Source organism: Zootoca vivipara, chromosome Z (assembly GCF_963506605.1).
Source record: "Zootoca vivipara chromosome Z, rZooViv1.1, whole genome shotgun sequence".
Classification (NCBI taxonomy): Eukaryota; Metazoa; Chordata; class Lepidosauria; order Squamata; family Lacertidae; genus Zootoca; species Zootoca vivipara.
Genome location: NC_083294.1, coordinates 47,374,329 through 47,393,737, shown reverse-complemented (window position 1 = coordinate 47,393,737; position 19,409 = coordinate 47,374,329). Strand labels below are relative to the sequence as shown.

The 19,409-nt window shown below is 41.5% G+C and overlaps 1 protein-coding gene across 2 annotated transcripts in view; it reads right to left on the bottom strand.

Moving 5' to 3' along the window:
- Nucleotides 1-19,409, bottom strand: part of LRCH2 (leucine rich repeats and calponin homology domain containing 2) — a 56,265-nt gene that overhangs the window by 15,841 nt on the left and 21,015 nt on the right. For both annotated transcript variants that reach the window (XM_060270449.1, XM_060270450.1), the window contains exons 3-12: nucleotides 14,352-14,478; nucleotides 11,877-11,982; nucleotides 11,640-11,776; nucleotides 10,917-11,050; nucleotides 8,390-8,477; nucleotides 5,746-5,857; nucleotides 3,619-3,716; nucleotides 3,436-3,503; nucleotides 3,024-3,128; nucleotides 1,191-1,259 (exon numbers count right to left, since the gene is read on the bottom strand). In XM_060270449.1, coding sequence (XP_060126432.1) covers nucleotides 1,191-1,259; nucleotides 3,024-3,128; nucleotides 3,436-3,503; nucleotides 3,619-3,716; nucleotides 5,746-5,857; nucleotides 8,390-8,477; nucleotides 10,917-11,050; nucleotides 11,640-11,776; nucleotides 11,877-11,982; nucleotides 14,352-14,478 — 1,044 coding nt within the window. The remainder of the gene's footprint in view (nucleotides 1-1,190; nucleotides 1,260-3,023; nucleotides 3,129-3,435; nucleotides 3,504-3,618; nucleotides 3,717-5,745; nucleotides 5,858-8,389; nucleotides 8,478-10,916; nucleotides 11,051-11,639; nucleotides 11,777-11,876; nucleotides 11,983-14,351; nucleotides 14,479-19,409) is intronic.

The window sequence follows — 19,409 nt, the reverse complement described above, 5'->3', positions numbered from 1 at the left end:
GGGTCCCCAGACTACAACTCCCATCATCCCTCAACTCCCATCATCCCTGAGCTCTGGCCTTGCTAGCTAAGGGCAATGGGAGTTGTAGTTCAACAACATCTGGGGACCCACAGGTTGAGAAAGGTTGATACGGTATGTGAGGTGGGGCTTACCTCCCCCCCCCCAATATTTTATTCAACTCTTGAAATCTATGTATAGCTTTGTAGGCTGCTTAATTCTGAAACAACACCTCAAAACCAACAGTTATGAAGAGCTTCTTCTTCTTCTTTGGCGATCACTCGTAGTCGAGTAAGATTGTCTTCCATAAACACGGTTTTAACAATGGGTCCGTAAGTGACTGTGGAGGCCATTTCTGGATCCAAATGTCCTTCCACAGTGGTAACATTGGTTTCCAGGCGGGAGTTGATCACGGTGTGGATTTGCCAAGCGTGCCTTCCTTTTAGCACGTTTCTCCCTTGCATCCTGAGATCGAGTTTCTTCAAAGCCCATGACACCTTTGGTAAAGACTGTTCTCCAACTGAAGCGCTCGCAGGCCAGTGTTTCCCAGTTGTCAGTGTTTATACTACATTTTTAAAGATTTGCCTTGAGACAGTCTTTAAACCTCTTTTGTTGACCACCAGCATTACGCTTTCCATTTTTAAGTTCAGAATAGAGTAGTTGCTTTGGAAGATTATCATCAGGCATCCGCATAACATGACCAGTCCAACAAAGTTGATGTTGAGGAATCATTGCTTCAACACTGGTGATCTTTGCTTCTTCCAATACACTGATATTAGTTTGTCTGTATTCTCAAGTAATGCGTAAAAAATTTTTGGGAGACACTGTTGATGGAATCTTTCGAGGAGTTGGAGATGGCGTTTATAAGTGGTCCATGTTTCAAAAGCATATAGTAAGGTTAGTAGTGCAATAGCTTTGTAAACAAGCACTTTGGTTTCCCTGCGAATGTCCCGGTCCTCAAACACTCTGCACTTCAATCGGGAGAAAGCCGCACTTGCAGAGCTCAGGCGATGAAGAGCACCCTTGCACAGTGATATATTCTAGAATCAATTTTTACTATCTGAAGGTAATGTGGAACTTTTGAGAACGAATTAGGCACTTCTCAAGCAGCCTTTATTCAACCATCCCCATCCCCACCACCACCACAGGGTTCACCCAAAGTATTTTACTACTAAGAAAGGCACAACTGATACCTTTTTTCTGATTCCATGGTCTGTTTTGGTCTATTTCTTGTACTTGCTGACGTAGAGTGATTCAGAAGTCTAAAATCAAACACACAAATCTGCACTTGAAACCACAAAAATTTCATGCTGAAATTGTGTAGTTTAAAATGCATTTGAATATTTACAGTCCAGCTCTTACTGAGAATTTGAGCAAAAGTCTAGAGCAGCTATCTCTATGTGCTAATAGCCAGAGGAAAAATATGTTACTTTAACACCATTTTTATTGTTCTTAACTAATTTGAAGCCTGTTGCTCTTCACTGAGAAACATTCAGTCTGATTGGTGAATTAGTGAGGAAGATAGTACAGAATAGACAATATTTGGCTACATGCAACAGTGACAATGGGGAAGGAAGATTCAGAAAAGGAAACACGATAGAAAAAAGCTGAGAAGAGATAAGTAGTATTTAATCACCGAGAAGTTATTTGAAGATAGGTCTCTAGTGAGACCCAGAGCACCCCCATCTATTTCTGAGTCAGATGTACAGAGTATGCCTGAATATTGGACACAGGCTCAAGCATTTCCACAGTCAGACTTCTAACCATTGGGAAGACTTGCAGGCGCACTACCCATAATCAAAAATATAAGTTGCCCCAAGAAGAAAAGAACAACAACTTTAAAAATCGCTCCCTTGTGTAAAGTCTCATCACTTCCATCCTCAAAAAGTATTTGTATTACAGTATTAAAATTCCAATATGCTTTGGGTTTTGTTTTTAAGTGAGTCATAATGGAATAATACAATTTTTGCCTCTATTTTTAAACTGTTGCATATGAACTGCTCTGAAATTGATTCTGATAAAGGGCAGCACAATCATTATTATTTTTAAAAAAACAAGCAAATGAAGATAATCAAGCAATTCTATTGACGGAGCTGGTACTTTTAGAGCTCACCCTGGCTCTGATCTGTATCCTGCCCTATGCTATAGCTCCCCAGTTTGAGGTAAGGTTTCTAACTCCTTTAAGTCTTCGCATCTTTAGCAGCACACCAAAAAATGTTTGCATAGAATCATAGAATTTGAAGGGACCCTAGGGGTCATCTAGTCCAAGCCCCTGCAATGCAGGAATAGCCTGTTTGTCCCTTGTGTTGCCAGCTAAAATTCATGTGCCATAAAAACAAAATACCTTGATGTGCGTCCTGCGACCCTTGTCCTCTGGAAGAGCTTTTCACTGAATGAAGTTCTATAGCTTAATGGTCTCCGTCTGAATTCATATTTCATGTACATAAAAACCCAAAGATGGAAGAAGGAAGGAGTAAAGGTTGACAGGAGAGGACAGGAACGTCATTAGTATAGTGAGCAGAAAGTAGTAAGGAGATAGAGCTTTAACAGGGTTTAAAAGACAAAATGCTTAATGGTTGAGCTTTGTGTTACTCTTTTATTGTTTTTGTTTTTTGACAAGGTAAGAATCAGAGAATTTTGAGTAATCTTAGTTTACGCTGAGTCAGATTGCTTAACTCAGTTCATTTCAATCATTCCCAGTTTTGCACTTACCAGTTTTAAAGTGGACAAATTGCACTCAAATGTTAGCTGTAGAGAAGCAATAAAGTTTGTTCATGTTTATCAACACTAAATCTCAAATATCTGAATATTAGAAGAGTCTGGCTGCTGGATTAGGCCAAGTGCCCTTTGAGTCCATCCTGTTCTCAGTGGGCAACCAGATGTGTCTAAGAAGCAGGACCAGAGTTTGATTGATTTCTTGGTTAAGCTTCTGTGTCATTTGCCAAATTTTAAAACCCCACAAGCCTTTAACACAAAATGCAGCCAGGGGACAGTTCACCTACTGTTGTGATCCAAAGGCTAAATACCTGTTCTTCTGTTCTTGTTGAAGCAGCTGGGCAGCTATTTTCCTTAGGTCAGTCACTTCCTTCAGTTCATCATCTTCCTCTGCCAATACTTGATCCTTCTGAACCCTAAAATATGCCACAAACATTTTTGTTTTAAAACAGAATGCCGGAGAAACAGCAGGAAAAGACCTAAGATTCCCTCCTCCAACAGCTACTCATATTTCCCATTCTAGATATTTTTAGTACCCACCTGATTTGTATAATTTTAAATTGTTTTAATCTGGTTTTAATATTGTGCGGTATTGTGTTTTAATACTGAAGTTGGGTTTTTATTGTTGTAATCTGCTCTGGGACCTTAAGATGAAGGGCAGGCAATAAATTATCATAATCAATACTAGTTAGAATGCCTGGTTAGTACTGCCAGGGAACACACCTCTTCTCATCTCCCCAGTTTTCATTTTCTTCTGTTTTCTGAGACTTCTCAGTCTGCTTTGCTCCTTCCTAACATGCACACAGGGGTGGGAGGGAGAGGAGAGGACAGAAAGGGGTCACGTTACTGAACTTCACAATATGTCAAGCTGGTTGCTAATATCCAAGTTATTCTTTAAGGTGCTACCTTAATATACGAGATCGATGGCCCAGTTTGTACATCTCCTTGATCACAGGAAGCCACATCCTCTGAGCTGGGGTCAAGGTAATCACACACTTCTGGGTCTGGTCATCAGGGATGATGACAAAGCAGGTAGGAGGGGGGGAAAGGGAGATTTATTTTATACAGATAGATGTATATCCCAAATAACAAAACAGAACTCCCTGAGACAAACATATAAAAACTAAACCAAATCAAGGCTGGCATGGCATATTACATTCACAGGAATATATGATAAAGCAGATTATCTACATACAGTGGTACCTCTACTTACGAATTTAATGCGTTCTGAACGCACATTCGTAAGTCAAAAAAAATTGTAAGTCGAATCCCGTGGAAAGCATTAGGAGAAAAAATTCGTAAGTCGAAGCAACCCTATCTAAAAATTCGTAAGTAGAAAAAATCCTATCTAAACCGCACCCAAGATGGCAGACAGAGCTCCATTCGTAAGTAGAGTTACTCGTAAGTAGAGATACCACTGTATTTATTATAAAAGAGAGAGAAGTAAGTGGGAAGTACCATTATAAGGAAGAGAGGAAGTGTGGTGCACATGACTTACAAAATACAGAAACGTAACTGAAACCATCAGAGCCACAAGGAGTACAAAAAATAAAAGGCCCTATATTACATGAATGATTTTTTTTTCAACCAATTAGATGTTACTTATCCCAGATTTCTTGAGGGACTTGTGGAAGAGACAGGTGTAAATTTTCTTTTTTATATATATTCAATAAAATCACTCCAAACTGAGACAAAAGTGGTTATCTTTTCTTTTCAAAAAATGGGTGTACCGGTTTTAATGTAATGCAATTTTCCATATATTAATTAACCATGAGGAGCTGTTAATTTTGGATAATGTTTTCCATCTCCGGGAGATTGGTAGGTGTGCAGCAATAAGAAGGCAATTTACCAAAGCTTTTGATTTTCATTTTTATTCTCCCCTTCAAAAAAAAGACAATACCAACATAGGCGAAAATTATTTCTCTTTTTTTGTGGGAGTGTGGTGGCCTTATTTATTTCATCAAAAATGCATAAGGCTTCAGGAAGGAAATATTCCATTCTTTCACGTGTCCTCCCATGGCTGTCAAACTTGTGGTTCTCATAACAAAGGACTAATCCTCAAGGACAATCTCTTGCAACGTCAAAGAGAGCCACTGCAAAGAGATTGAAAGCACCTGCTTATTTTTAAACAGTTTCACAAAGGAAACTGTTAGTGTAAAACACTGTTGGGGAACTTCAGGCCAGAGGTGGTCAAATGCGGCCCTCCCGGGGCTTTTTATCTGGCCCTCAACACTGCTCTACAACATCCTCAAATGCTTTCTTTTTGGCTTTCATGGGTCCTTGAACTCGGAGAATGCCCCTTGCTTGCCTGGATGGAAGGTGAAGGCATGTAGAAACCTCTAGCTTTTAAATGTGGCTAGAAAGTACCCTACAGTACATATCTATTGCCCGACACATTTTGCCTCTGACCATTCCCACCACTGGCAAGTGCCACCACTGCTACCTGAAGATTGCTCATAAGGAAAAGTGGCTAGCAGATGGAGGATTAATCCCTCACCCTTGGCTTAAACAACAATTTATTGAAACAAGCCAGGGTTAAACCACAGCTGATTATCCAGGCTTCTTTCAAACCACCATAATTTAAACTGACGAGGATTTCCAGTTAGTGTAAATCAGTATGCTATCAATTGTCTCCTCACGGCTGAGGTAGAGGAAGAGTGTTGAGATTTCAATTCCACCTTAAGGGCAGACATGGGACTGGTGCATGTCACATGTCTGTCAGACACACCAGCACTGCATGCTGGAACTTCGGTTTGTGTATAGCTTTTGCTTTTGCTTTTGCTTTGGGCACGAAGGAGATCAGACATGTTTCTCTTTGTCCTGATTTATGCTTAATAAATCTGCTTGTAAATATGCTACCACAGTCTCTCTCTGACTAATTTTGCTGCGTAGTGGACTCTGCTGTTACAGTGTGCACAGACTGTAGGGGAAGTGCATGTGTGCAATGTTCTTTGAGGCCTGTACTCAGTGATGCAGTGTTACATCCAAAGCAGAAGAACTGTGAGTACAAAGAAGACATTCCCGAGAACTTACCTTTATGCAGTTCAGGTTTATTTCCTAGTAACTGATTGTCATTTCTGAGTGTCTGCTCCCTTGTCGATTCTGATACCTGAGAGTGAAGGCTGATTGTGTCATCATCGGATGGCTGAAAAGAGCAGTTAAGAGCATAATACTACTACTACTACTAATAATAATAATAATAATATATTATTTATACGCCGCCCATCTGGCTGAGTTTCCCCAGCCACTCCGGGCGGCTCCCATTCGAGTGTTAAAAACAATACAGCATTAAATATTAAAAACTTGCATATTCCACTTGTTGTTCTGATAAAACTTTGCATCAGAAAATCAGCTTCCCACCACCAGCAGCAGAGGCCACTCACTGAGACAGGAGAAGACATATTTTCCATTTAATGAGGTATCCAACACAGTTTTAAATGAGCTACTTAAAATGACGTAGAATCATAGAATTGTAGAGTTGGAAGGGACCATGAGGGTCATCTAGTCAAAACCCCTGCAAAGCATCTTTTGACCATGAATCTCAAGCTCTACCAACAGAGAGCTATCCCAGCTCAATGAATGTCAAAAGTACACAAGTTCAAGTTCTGTTTGCTCAAAACAAAAAAAGAGAGAGGGGAATCCTTCAGGGTTCATTTTACCACCATCAAGCTGGTAAGATACGGATTTAATGTTGAGGGATTGTTTACTGGATGGTAATGTAAAGGACCTCTGGACGGTTAAGTCCAGTCAAAGGTGACTATAGGGTGCAGTGCTGGCATGGGAAATGCTTCAAAACACTGCTATTAAGGATAAAGTATATAACAAAACAGGCAAGCTATCTTATTGTACTTTACAGTCATTTTTAAACCGCAGTTTATTGAAATCATATGGAATGGAGATTTAGCCAAACTACCGTGTTTCCCCTATTTTAAGACATAGTAATAAAATAAGCCATACCCCGAGCCAGCGGAAGCCAGTATGCTGGCCGTGGCAGGAGGAGGAGGAGGGCTGCCGGGTTGGTGCCCGGAACTGGCGGCGGTGGCTGCAGCGCGGAACAAGACCGCCGAGCGCCCCAGCCAGCGGGACCCAACAGCAGGACCCTGCTGCTGAAGCACTGACAAAGCGCCCAGCAGCGCGGCGTGGAGCACCCCAAGCTGCAGCAGGAGGAGGCGGATTCAAAGTGCTACAAAGCACTGCTGGGTCCCGGAGACTTGGGGCGCTCCGCGCAGCGCTACTAACCGACCTAGCAAGCGGCAGCCGCCGCCTCCTCCTCCTCCTCCTGCCGTGGCTTGGCACCTGGAACTGGCTGCTGCTGCTGAAGCACTACACAGTGCTGCGTGGAGCGCCCCGAGCCTCTGGGACCCAGCAGTGCTCTGTAGCGCTTTGAATCCCCCTCCTCCTGCCGTGGCTTGGGGCACTCCACGTGGCGCTGCTGGGTGCTTTGTCCAGGCGCCGAGCCGCAGCAGGAGGAGGAGGATTCAGAGCACTGCTGGGTCCCAGAGGCTCGGGCCGCTCCATGCTGGGCGCTGACCCGGTAAGCCTCCTCCTCCTGCTGCTGCGGCTCGGCACCCGGAACCGGCTGCTGCTGAAACGCTGACAAAGCGCCCAGCAGTGCCAAGCCTCCTTGCATTCTGTGTTCAAATTTATAATTGCTTCACTCTTATTGCCCGGTCCTTCCATTGCTCTTCATTCCCCCTCCCCATTTCTCTTATTTTCCCTTTGGAAAGCCCTTCCACCCCCCCCTTGCCCTTTATTCCCTTCCCCACTCCTCTTAATTAATTTATTTTCACTTCTATTCCCCCCTTACCCCAGCTTTGCGTGTTTTTGTCACTTTCTGGTGGCCGTGAGAGAGGCTGCCTGTCCAGCTCACACCTAGGACGTCTCTGTTTAAAGCTCTGGCCGCCGCCTCACCGCTTCTTAGCCCCCTCCAGCTGTCTGGCGGCTTTCTGCGGCCTTTTTGTGGCGTGTGAGGACCGCTGCCATCAGGCTGCACTCTGGCTGCCTTTCTACCCCCCCCCCAAGCTGTTTGGCAGCTTTCTGCTGCCCATTTTTGCAGCACATGTGGAGCGCTGACATTGGGACACGCTCTGGCCGCCTTTTCTCTTCCTCCAGCTGTTTGGCAGCTTTTTGTCGCCTTTTTGCGGTGCGTGAGGAGCACTGCCATCAGGTGAGGAGGAGCACTGCCATTGGGACACGCTCCAGCCATTTTTTCTTTTAAAAAAAAAACCAGCGGTCTGGCCGGCTTCTCCTGCCTTCGCAGGGTGCTGCCGGCCTGTGGTGGCACTTGGCTTCCTTTGCCGTGGGCGGGGAATCATTTGGCTGGGGCAGAAGGCTTCTTTGTCCCTGACTAGTTGCTTTCGTTGGGGATTTTGCTTGCTGGTGCCAATTGCAAGCGTATTCGGGAGCCAGTGGGACCCAGCAGCAGCAACACCAGACGCGGCAGGAGGAGGCAGGAACCATACAGTACATAATTTTTTTTTAAAAAAAATAAGACATCCCCCCGAAAATAAGCCATAGGCTTATAATGAAGAGTAAAATAAATATAAGACGGTGTCTTAAAATAGGGGAAACACGGTAAGAAATCTGAGACAATGGAAAGCAGTCAGAAGAGATATTAGAGAAACCCACTGCCCCTGCTACCTCTTTCCTTTGAATAGTTTAGAAAGGACAGGCTTACTTCTGTTGTGGATAACCTTTTATCCCCATTATCGCTGCCAATGCCAGAGTCTGGGCCGTGGTTTTTATTTGGATAAAAATCTTCCATACTGTAATAAAAGAACAAGTACCTTAATTGTGACAAATACTAAGACGCAGGTTCTGATTCTCTGAGTGATGAACAGCCACTTCTTGTAGAGCAAGGTGCTCTTTTGAAGATGGATTATTTAGAGGTTCTTGGTATTAAAAAGGTGTGGCCCACTGAGATGCAATTGGCAATCACAGATCATAAAAAGTCAAAAGGGACTGACTATATTGTCTGATAATCCTGCAAAATGTCTCAAGTCAACACTAGAGCTGTGTCAAGGCAGGGTGGGTGGCCACTTCTCCCTGTTATTTGTGGTTACAAGTCCTGTGCTTTTATCCCAGAGTTTTCCATACCAAATCACTGACCCCAGAAAATACTCATTACCCCACCTACTCCTTATCTTAAAGTAAAGGTAAAGGTACCCCTGACCATTAGGTCCAGTCACGGACAATTCTGGGGTTGCTCACTCATCTCGCTCTATAGGCTGAGGGAACCGGCATTTGTCCGCAGACAGCTTTTGGGTCATGTGGCCAGCATGACTAAGCCGCTTCTGGCGAACCAGAGCAGCACATGGAAACGCCGTTTACCTTCCTGCCAGAGCGGTACCTATTTATCTACTTGCACTTTGATGTGCTTTCAAACTGCTAGGTTGGCAGGAGCAGGGACCGAGCAACGGGAGCTCACCCCGTCGCGGGGATTCGAACAGCCAACCTTCTGATCAGAAAGCCCTAAGCTCTGTGGTTTAGACCACAGCGCCACCTGTGTCCCTACTCCTTATCTTACTGTAACCAAATACATGCATCACTTATTCCCTACATTCCCATCCCTTTTAGAATCCCTTTGGAAGAAGAATCTTCTATATCTCTTCTTCATAAACCTCCATATACATGGATGGTACTATATAAATAGTTCATGTGCAGAAGTCATCTTCCTAGGATTATTGAATTTTTTTTTTATTATAAAAGGTGGAGAAGGGATTGAGCTTAGCAGGAAAAGGTACCATAATGTGTTTCTGCAATCACATAAAGGTCCTTTTTGTACTGCGATCTGAACTAGTACACATATGCAGAGTTAGGGGAAAGACTAAACACTGGGGCAAACGGTTCCTGTGGCAATTCCAAGCTTAAGTTTACAAAGTCAACATACAAAAAGAAAAGAAAAAGAAACCAGAATATATGTTGAATGGAATGCAACACAACAGAGGAAAACTGCTCATCCTTCAACAGCTCACCCTATTTATGGAGAATGATTATGTATACATTTGTTAGTTATTTTCAAAACATTCACAACTGGCAAGGATGAGGTCTCTGCTTGTGAAGTGTGAACTGCCTATGAAACAACCAGTACGCCCCAGATGTTTTGATACTCCCATGCTGACTGGGCCTGATGGGAGTTGTCGTCCAAAATATCTGGAGGGCATCAGGTTAGAAAAGGCTGGGCTATCACATGCAATGCTCACTAGGACCTCTATATATGCTGCCCCAGTAAACCAGATGCAAGTCTGGAGAAAGTTCTAGTTGTCTAGAGGCAATTTTAGGTGCCAATGGTAATTACGCAGATGTGCTTATTAGTTTGTAGGACAAATGTTTCACATTTGTGCCAATATTTAATCAATGCACTGACTCATTGGTAGGAAAAAAAAGGACACTGAACACAAGTAGTGTTCAGAAAATAACAAAGAGAAAAATATCCTGTAATGTGTCAGTAGTGCTCTGGGAACAAGACCGGATCATTTGGAATCCGCAAATACAGGAGAAAAAATGAATAGAAGCAAAATAATAAAAATTATTATTAATTTATAGCCAATGATAAGTGAACTTATCCATAAGTGAACTTATGGAAATATGTCCTGAAAGTTATGTGAGTTTAGACTTGAAAAACTATGTTGTACTTCTGACATTAACTGAGAAGGATTTTCCATTCCGGGAAAATAATGTAATTGTTTGACAGTAGGTGGCAGACTTCCCTTTCAGTAAAACTGCTCGATTTCTAGCACAAGTAGAAGAAAGCAACTTTCACATTATATATAGACCTGTATAGCCACAGGAAATGCAACACTTTTCTTAAGTAACTCCTTGCTCCCTGCCCCTCCTTTGGTGCAGCTTTGAGGAGCATATTGGAACTTTTGTTTTTGATCATGAGGGATGAATTGAAAATACCTTTAAATATATGGCATTCTTTATGGAAGATTCTGCACAAGTGGGGACAATTTTATTCAACAGTTAATTGCTATAATGCTTAGATTACTCAGAGAACAAAGTCACTGGAACAAAGTCACTGTGAGAACACACCCTACTGAAATGGGAAAGAATCTGCACAAAAATAGTTTTGGGAAAGATGACATCCTAAAGGCTACAATAACGTACTAAAATTATTGCAAAAAAGCAAACTCAGAGCAGAGCTCCTTCAAGGTTGATAAATTCTCATTTTACACATTCTGAAAAAAGGAATGCAAGTTTACCTGTCTGTGAGCGGCTGGGAAGGAATTCTTTTACCCAGGGATGGAAGATCCAAGGAATCCGGCTTTTTATCTATTCTGAGGCATGCCTGAATGCTGAGGAATTTAAATATGTGTACTTTGCCCTTTAAACATATCTGTTGAGAAGCAGATGGGGAAACCATTCATTTAGTCAGATGGGAGCATTTACAGAAACCTTAGCACCATTTTTATTGATTACCTCCAATCCCCCCCCCCCTAGAGTCTCTTTCTCTCTTTGGCGATCACTCACAGTATGCATAACACAGCACAGCATATTCCCATCTGTACAGATAAATGGGCAGATTAAACAGGACTAAACACATACATCAACTTCAGTGGCAGGTATAGCTGCTCACCTTTTCCCAACTTATTAAGTTTTTGTTGGCTAAAGCGCATGGTGAAAACATTAAAGTGCAACAACAGTGGACTGGTTTTCAATGTTATTTTCCCTGCATCTTATTTGAGAAGAGTGAAACACATCTCAGAATATGACCAGTTGATTATTACAAAGGCATGCCCCACTTCCAGCCACTTTCCTCCAGGCATATTAAAACCAACATTGAAAAGTGATCAAGAAGAAAAAGTGCTTCCACAAATGGATTTTGGTCAAGAAGCATCTTACTCCATGAGCAGCTAGGTGAATAAGTACCTCACATAAAGAATTGTTTCTACTTTGAAAATGAGAAAAGAAGGTTTTAATTGAACCTGTGCTGGTGGTATCTGCATTGGATTATTGTCCAAAATTATGACTTGCAAGCGATGTAGCTTCCTGAAACACACAGGTATTTCTGTGATTTTATTACATGAGAAGTCCAGCTTGACCAAGGGAAGGTCTCCTAATTCTATTGGTGGGAAAGGGGAAAAAATCAGAAGCTCATAGATCAAAAGATTGATATTGTTTAAATGAATTAACAAAGAGGATGGAAGGGAATAGAAGCTTACCATCAGGTAGTATATGAATATTATTTCTTCTTAAATTTAATTCTCGTAGTGACTGCAGCTTTCCAATTTGCTGGGGAAGGACTTGGATCTCATTACAGCTAATATCCTACATTAAGAAAAAATGAGTCAGAATGTCAAATAGTGACTGAAATTTCAAAAGCATACATTGAAGGTGGCGGCTAAAGCAAATGAGTATGTTTTATGGGAATGCATGTGCTTCCATTTTGGTTACAGCATTCTTTAATTTTGCAATAGAAAGGGAAAAGGGACATGTCCTAAGACAGAGGAATTTTGCTTTTATGCAAGGCATATTTTATAACTCAATAGATTTTTTAAAATTAAGATTCTTAGCCACCCTTCAGCATAAAGTACCATGGTAGGTTTAAAAAAAAAGGTAAAGGACCCCTGACAGTTAAGTCCAGTCAAGAATGACTCTGGGATTGCGGTGTTCATCTCACTTTACTGGCCGAGGGAGCAGACGTTTGTCCCTGACTAACTGCAGCTACAAAAATCTGAAAGAAATTCTTGCAGATGTGGCACTGTCTGTGCTGGACCATTGTCTTGCCTTGGTAATGGACTGGATGAGAGTCAACACACTCAAGCTCAATCTTATAAGACTGGGGCACTGTTGGCAGATGTTTTGCTAGATTGGATGGATGGGAGGTTGCCTGCTCTGGATGGGGTAGCTCGGGGGTACTCCTGGATCCTTTGCTGTCTTTTGGGGCTCAGGTGTCCTTGGTGGCATGGATTCCCTTCATCAGCTTTGGCTGGTGGCCCAGCTGTGCCCCTATCTGTACAGGGATAGCCCAACTTCTGTTGTCTATGCTTTGGTAACCTCTAGGTTATATTACTGCAAATAATGTAGGGCTGCCCCTAAAGACAGTTTGGAAACTTCAGCTGGCACAGAATTTGGCAGCCACGTTGCCCACTGGGGCAACATGGTTAGAGCCTATTGCACCAATCCTGGTTTGAGAGCACTGGTTGCTAATTATGTTTTGGGCCCCATTCAAAGTGCTAATTTTTACCTAAAGCCCTTAAGCAACTCAGGATTGCAATACCTCAAGGGCTAAAGGAAAAGGTAAAGGGACCCCTGACAGTCCAGTTGTGAACAACTCTGGGGTTGTGACGCTCATCTCACTTTACAGGCCGAGGGAGCCGGCGTTTGTCCACTCCGTAGACAATTTTTCTGGGTCATGTGGCCAGCATGACTGGGTCATGTGGCGCACAGGAACACTGACACCAGAGCAGCACACGGAAATGCCATTTACCTTCCCGCTAGAGCAGTACCTATTTATCTACCTGCACTTTGGGGCATGCTTTCGAACTGCTAGGTTGGCAGAAGCTCGGACCGAGCAACGGGAGCTCAACCCATCACAGGGATTCGAACTGCTGACCTTCCGATAAGGAAGCCCTAGGCTTGGTGGTTTAGACCACAGTGCCACCCGCGTCCCCTACCAGGGTAGGTTAGAGTAATATAATTTACAATTATAAACACAGATAAATTGCTAAGATTATAAAAACTGGTAGAACTATACCATGTAATTCTGCTTACATGGCATTACACTGGCATTGTGGGAAAGAGTGAAGATAAGATGACTGGGGACAGTCCTATATATAGGGCTGGGGAAAAATCTTTATCTAGAAGATTCCTTTTGAATCTTGATGACAAGGAGATTGTAGATTATTGAGATTATTAAATAGCAAGGGCTTCACAGTTCAGATGATTTCCATCTTTTGAGAAATATCAAATGAGTGGGATATAAAATGAAAAAGTTCTATTCCTTAAATAAGGTCTTTTTATGGAAAATAAAATGAAATCTACTAATGCATCTTTAAAAGAAGGACTTGAGCAGTTGCATGAAAATTAATCTGTTAGATTTTCATTATTGATTCCATCCTAGAATCTTAAATCTAGAAGTACCATATTGGCCTGAATATAAGCCTCACTTCCAATATAAGCCTCACTTTCCAAATTCCGACCATGAAAAGTTAAACTGCAGCTTAAATTTGTGACCTTACAAAAATTGGCTTTTATGATATCACTGCTGAAACAGACATGTGGTAAAACAGAACAGGTGTGAATGCCTGTGGAATTTTAAGGGAGCGGCTTATATTCAGGTATTTTCCTTTTTTTCTCCCTTGAATTTTAAAGGTGTAGCTTATATTCGGGTGTGGCTTATATTCAGGCCAATACAATAAATTCCAGGATCCAGCTAGCATTTCAGTCACAAAACATATAATTCATTTTTTTGTCTCAAGCTAGATATAGCACCATTTGTTTAAAATAAAAGTTGAAGGAAAACTCATCGCACTGTTTTACAAACAAAAGGATTGCTCTGGGATATGTAAGTATGAATGGATTAATTTAAATTTTGCACTCACTGTGGTAGGGTTTACTACTAATTGAGGATTGGGCCAAACAAATAATTAACTATAAAGATTCAACAGAGAGAGAAACTATACCATGATACTCACCAATTCCATTATGTCTCTCAATTTTCCAATTTCTTCGGGAATGGACACAAGTTTATTATTGCTGACAACCAAAACTTTAAGTGGCAGATCAAACAAGTATTTTGGCAATGTTGATAAAAGATTTCGACTAAAGAGATTAGAGAAAATATATGGTTATATCTGGCAGCTATCACCATTCAGATGCAGAGATCTACAAGCCACTTAAAACCACCATGAATACTTGCTCAAAATTGTTACTTTAATGAGAATCTCATTGATAGTGAAGTGTTTTTTTTAATTATTCACTTTTTCCAATCAGTACAAACACCAAACTAAAGACACGTACAACAACAACAAAAACATAACAATAATAACACAAATTGACAACATAAATTTAGATACAGTAATATCCCTATGCCTACTCCTTGTTTATCACCACTCTCCTCCCCCCCTCTATTTCCCACTGTTATCCGCCTTGTCACTTAGATGTTCATTCCAAAATTTTCATATTTATCCATTCTTATTTTGCGTCGACAAGCAATTCTTTCGTATGTAGCTAATCTGTCCATATTATCAATCCATATGCTCAGTGGAATCTTTTTGCGACTGCTCCAATTAATCAAAACAAGTTGTTTTGCTTCTAATATAGCGCGATACAACCACTTTTTTTGGCCCCTTGAGATCTTCCAAGTTTCCGGAATATAATTTAGAATTAAATTCAGCTCCCCTAAATAACAATTTCTTTTTATTACTTTTCCTAATAATATCCTCACCTCGCTCCAGAATGGTTTGATCGCCAGGCAGTTAATCAACATATGTATTATGTTCATGTGTGTGAACATAAGTTCACATTTTTACTCCCACATCTCCAGCAATTATCTGCACTTGTTATTTTCTTCTGATATAATCTTACTGGAGTCCAGTGGACTCTAAATACTATTTTCTGTTGAATAAGTCTAAGACTTAAATCCATAGAAGCATTTTCTATTGATTTTATACTTCTCTCCCATATATCAGTTGTTATCTGTACTCCTAGCTCTTTACTCCATTTTTGTCTTTCATATTCTAAATCGTATTTCTTCCTGTTAAGTAAAGTTTTATATAGTGCAAGTGTAGGATTTTTTGTTTTTGTTGCAGAGATTAAATCTTGTACCTCAGGTTGGCTACAAACACTTCAGGTTACAAACTCCGCTAACCCAGAAAGAGTACCTCAGGTTAAGAACTTTGCTTCAGGATGAGAACAGAAATTGTGCTGTGGCGGCAGCAGGAGGCCCCAATAGCTAAAGTGGTGCTTCAAGTTAAGAACAGTTTCAGGTTAAGAAAGGACCTCCGGAACGAATTAAAGTAAATTCTTAATCCGAGGTACCACTGTATTAGAAGATTACCAATATATATTCCCAAATTATATTTTCAAAAAATAAATCAAATATTTAGATCATGCTTGTGAGGTACAAAGCCACCAAAATTATCATTACATGAAATGCAAGTTCCAACTAACGAAGGTGGTTTTGGACTCCCAAATCTGAAATTATATTACCAGGCCTACCTGCTGAGCAAGACTAATTGTTGAAGAGCAAGCAGGTATCCCAGTTGGGCTACTCTCGAATATAGTTTCATTGAACTTCTTGTGGGGTGGACCAAACTCGGATCCAACTTTTAAGAAATATCACATTAATCAGGAGACTATTAAAACACCTATAAAATTTGGATGAACATAAATAAAAATAATAAGGATGACCCTTATCAGCATGAGAAAATAACAATATGAGCCAACCCAAAACTACAAATTGGAAATCAAGTAATAATTTGGCAAAATTGGATGAAAAGGGGCATTTTGATACTGTATCAATTAATTGATGAGAACTACAAATTTGTGGAATATAAGACTTTGCAAGTAAAGTATGGACTAACCAGTGAAACACACTGGCAATATATCTAATTGAAACATATGTTGGAAAAGCAGTTTGATATACAGTGGTACCTCTGGTTAAGAACGTAATTCGTTCCGGAGGTCCGTTCTTAACCTGAGATACCACTTTAGCTAAAGGGGCCTCCCGCTGCCGTTGCGTGATTTCTTTTCTCATCCTGAAGCAAAGTTCTTAACCCGAGGTACTACCGGTACTTAACCCGAGGCATACTAAAACTCAAATTCTAGACTTTAAGAAAACCGACTTCAGAAAACTTAGGGAAATGCTGGGTGAAATCCCATGGACAGAAATACTAAAAGGTTCATGATGGCTGGGAGTTTGCTAAAAGGGAGATATTAAAAGCACAACTTCAGGCAATACCAATGAGGCAGAAACATAAAAGGTGCCTAAAGAAGCCAGGGTGGCTATCTAAAAAACTTTTAACTGAGTTGAGATTTAAAAGGGATATGTACAAAAATGGAAAAGGGGGGAAACCACCAGAGAGGAATTCAAGCAAATAGCCAGCACGTGTAGAGACAAAGTCAGAAAAGCTAAAGCACAGAATGAACTCAGGCTTGCTAGAGAGGTTAAAAGCAACAAAAAGGGCTTTTATGGGTATGTCCGTAGCAAAAGGAAGAACAAGGAAACAGTGGGGTCACTTAGCAGAGAATATGGTGAAATGCGAACAGGGGACAGAGAAAGGGCAGAACTCCTCAATGCCTTCTTTGCCTCAGTCTTCTCCAAAAAAGAAAACAATGCCCAACCTGAAGAATATAGAGCAAATAATTCAGCAGGGGAAACACAGCTCAGAATAAGTAAGGAGGTAGTACAAGAATACTTGGCTAGTTTAGATGTATTCAAGTTTCCAGGGCCAGATGAACGACATCCAAGAGTATTAAAAGAACTGGCAGAGGTGATTTCAGAACCACTGGCAGTAATATTTGAGAATTCCTGGAGAACAGGACTGGAGGAGGGCAAATGTTGTCCCTATTTTCAAAAAGGGGGAAAGAGAGGACCCAAACAATTACCGCCCAGTCAGCCTGACATCAATACCAGGAAAGATTCTAGAGCAGATCATTAAGCAAACGGTCTGTGAGCACCTAGAAAGGAATGCTGTGATCACTAAAAGTCAGAATGGGTTTCTGAAAAATAAGTCATGTCAGACTAATCTGATCTCAGTTTTTGACAGAATTACAAGCCTGGTAGATGAAGGGAATGCTGTGGATGTAGCCTATCTTGATTTCAGCAAGGCCTTTGACAAGGTGCCCCATGATATTCTTGTAAAGAAGCTGGTAAAATGCGGGCTAGACAATGCTACCATTCAGTGGATTTGTAACTGGCTGACTGACCGAACCCAAAGGGTGCTCATCAATGGCTCCTCTTCATCCTGGAGAAAAGTGACTAGTCGGGTGCCACAGGGTTCTGTCTTGGGCCCAGTCTTATTCAACATCTTTATCAATGACTTGGATGATGGGCTTGAGGGCATCCTGAGCAAGTTTGCAGATGACACCAAATTGGGAGGGGTGGCTAATACCCCAGAGGACAGGAACACACTTCAAAATGACCTTAACAGATTAGACAACTGGGCCAAAGCAAACAAGATGAATTTTAACAAGGAAGATGAAAGGCACAAATACAGGATGGGTGACACCTGGCTTGAGAGCGGTACATGTGAAAAGGATCTAGGAGTCTTGGTAGGCCACAAACTTGACATGAGTCAACAGCTTGATGCAGCAGCTAAAAAAGCCTATGCAATTCTGGGCTGCATCAATAGGCGTATAGCATCTAGATCAAGGGAAGTAATACTGGTAGTACCACTGTATTCCGCTCTGGTCAGACCTCACCTGGAATACTGTGTCCAGTTCTGGGCACCACAGTTCAGGAAGGATACTGACAAGCTGGAACGTGTCCAGAAGAGGGCAACCAAAATGGTCAAAGGCCTGGAAACGATGCCTTATGAGGAACGGCTTAGGGAGCTGGGTATGTTCAGCCTGAAGAAGAGAAGGTTAAGGGGTGATATGATAGCCATGTTCAAATATATAAAAGGATGTCATATAGAAGAGGGTGAAAGGTTGTTTTCTGCTGCTCCAGAGAAGCGGACACGGAGCAATGGATTCAAGCTACAAGAAAGAAGATTCCACCTATACATTAGGAAGCTTCCTGACAGTAAGAGCTGTTCGGCAGTGGAATTTGCTGCCAAGGAGTGTGGTGGAGTCTCCTTCTTTGGAGGTCTTTAAGCAGAGGTTTGACAGCCATCTGTCAGGAATACTTTGATGGTGTTTCCTGCTTGGCAGGGGGTTGGACTGGATGGCCCTTGTGGTCTTTTCCAACTCTATGATTCTATGATTCAGGTTAAGTACGCTTCAAGTTAAGTACTCCGCGGACCCGTCTGGAATGGATTAATCCACTTTCATTACTTTCAATGGGAACGTTCGCTTCAGGTTAAGTACGCTTCAGGTTAAGTACAGACTTCCGGAACCAATTGTGTACTTAAACCAAGGTACAACTGTACCTTGTTCTACGACTATTAGGACTTAGCTTTAAAAATAGAAGTGGCTGCAGAGGAGACCTACAAAAATGCTTAATTGGCATAAGAAGAGGAAAAGCTAAGAGGCCCTTGTGCATGAGAGGAAATTATAGGAAGCCACAACAGACCTCAGATTCATAAAAAAGAGATTGTGGAGGAGGAGGAGGAGGAGAAACGTGTGTTCATCTTATTATTGGAGGAGAGAGCAAAACTTTAAAGGGGACTAACTAAATGACAAAAAGTTCAAGAAAACCTTTAATAATAATAATAAAGATAAATGACAAAAAGCTTTTAATTTCGAGATTGCTAATAGGAATGGCTTTCTAACTGCTCAGATCAGGCCAGAAATTTACCATATCACTTAGGCAGCATATGTAATCTCCTATTTTGAATGCATTTCACAAAGCAGAAAAGAACCTGCCAATTTGCAGTGGATATTGTCCTTTTAATTCTGACATTTCAAATATAGTTTACAGCAGTGGTGTCCAAACTTTTTTCAAAGATGGCCAGATTTGATGAAGTGAAGGGCCGACCAAAGGATTGAAGTTGCTGAGGTTTTTTTTCAGGATTTTACCCCAGGGGCTGGATTAAACCAACCGGTGGGCCGGATTAGGCCTCCAAAACAGATTCTGGACATGCCTGATT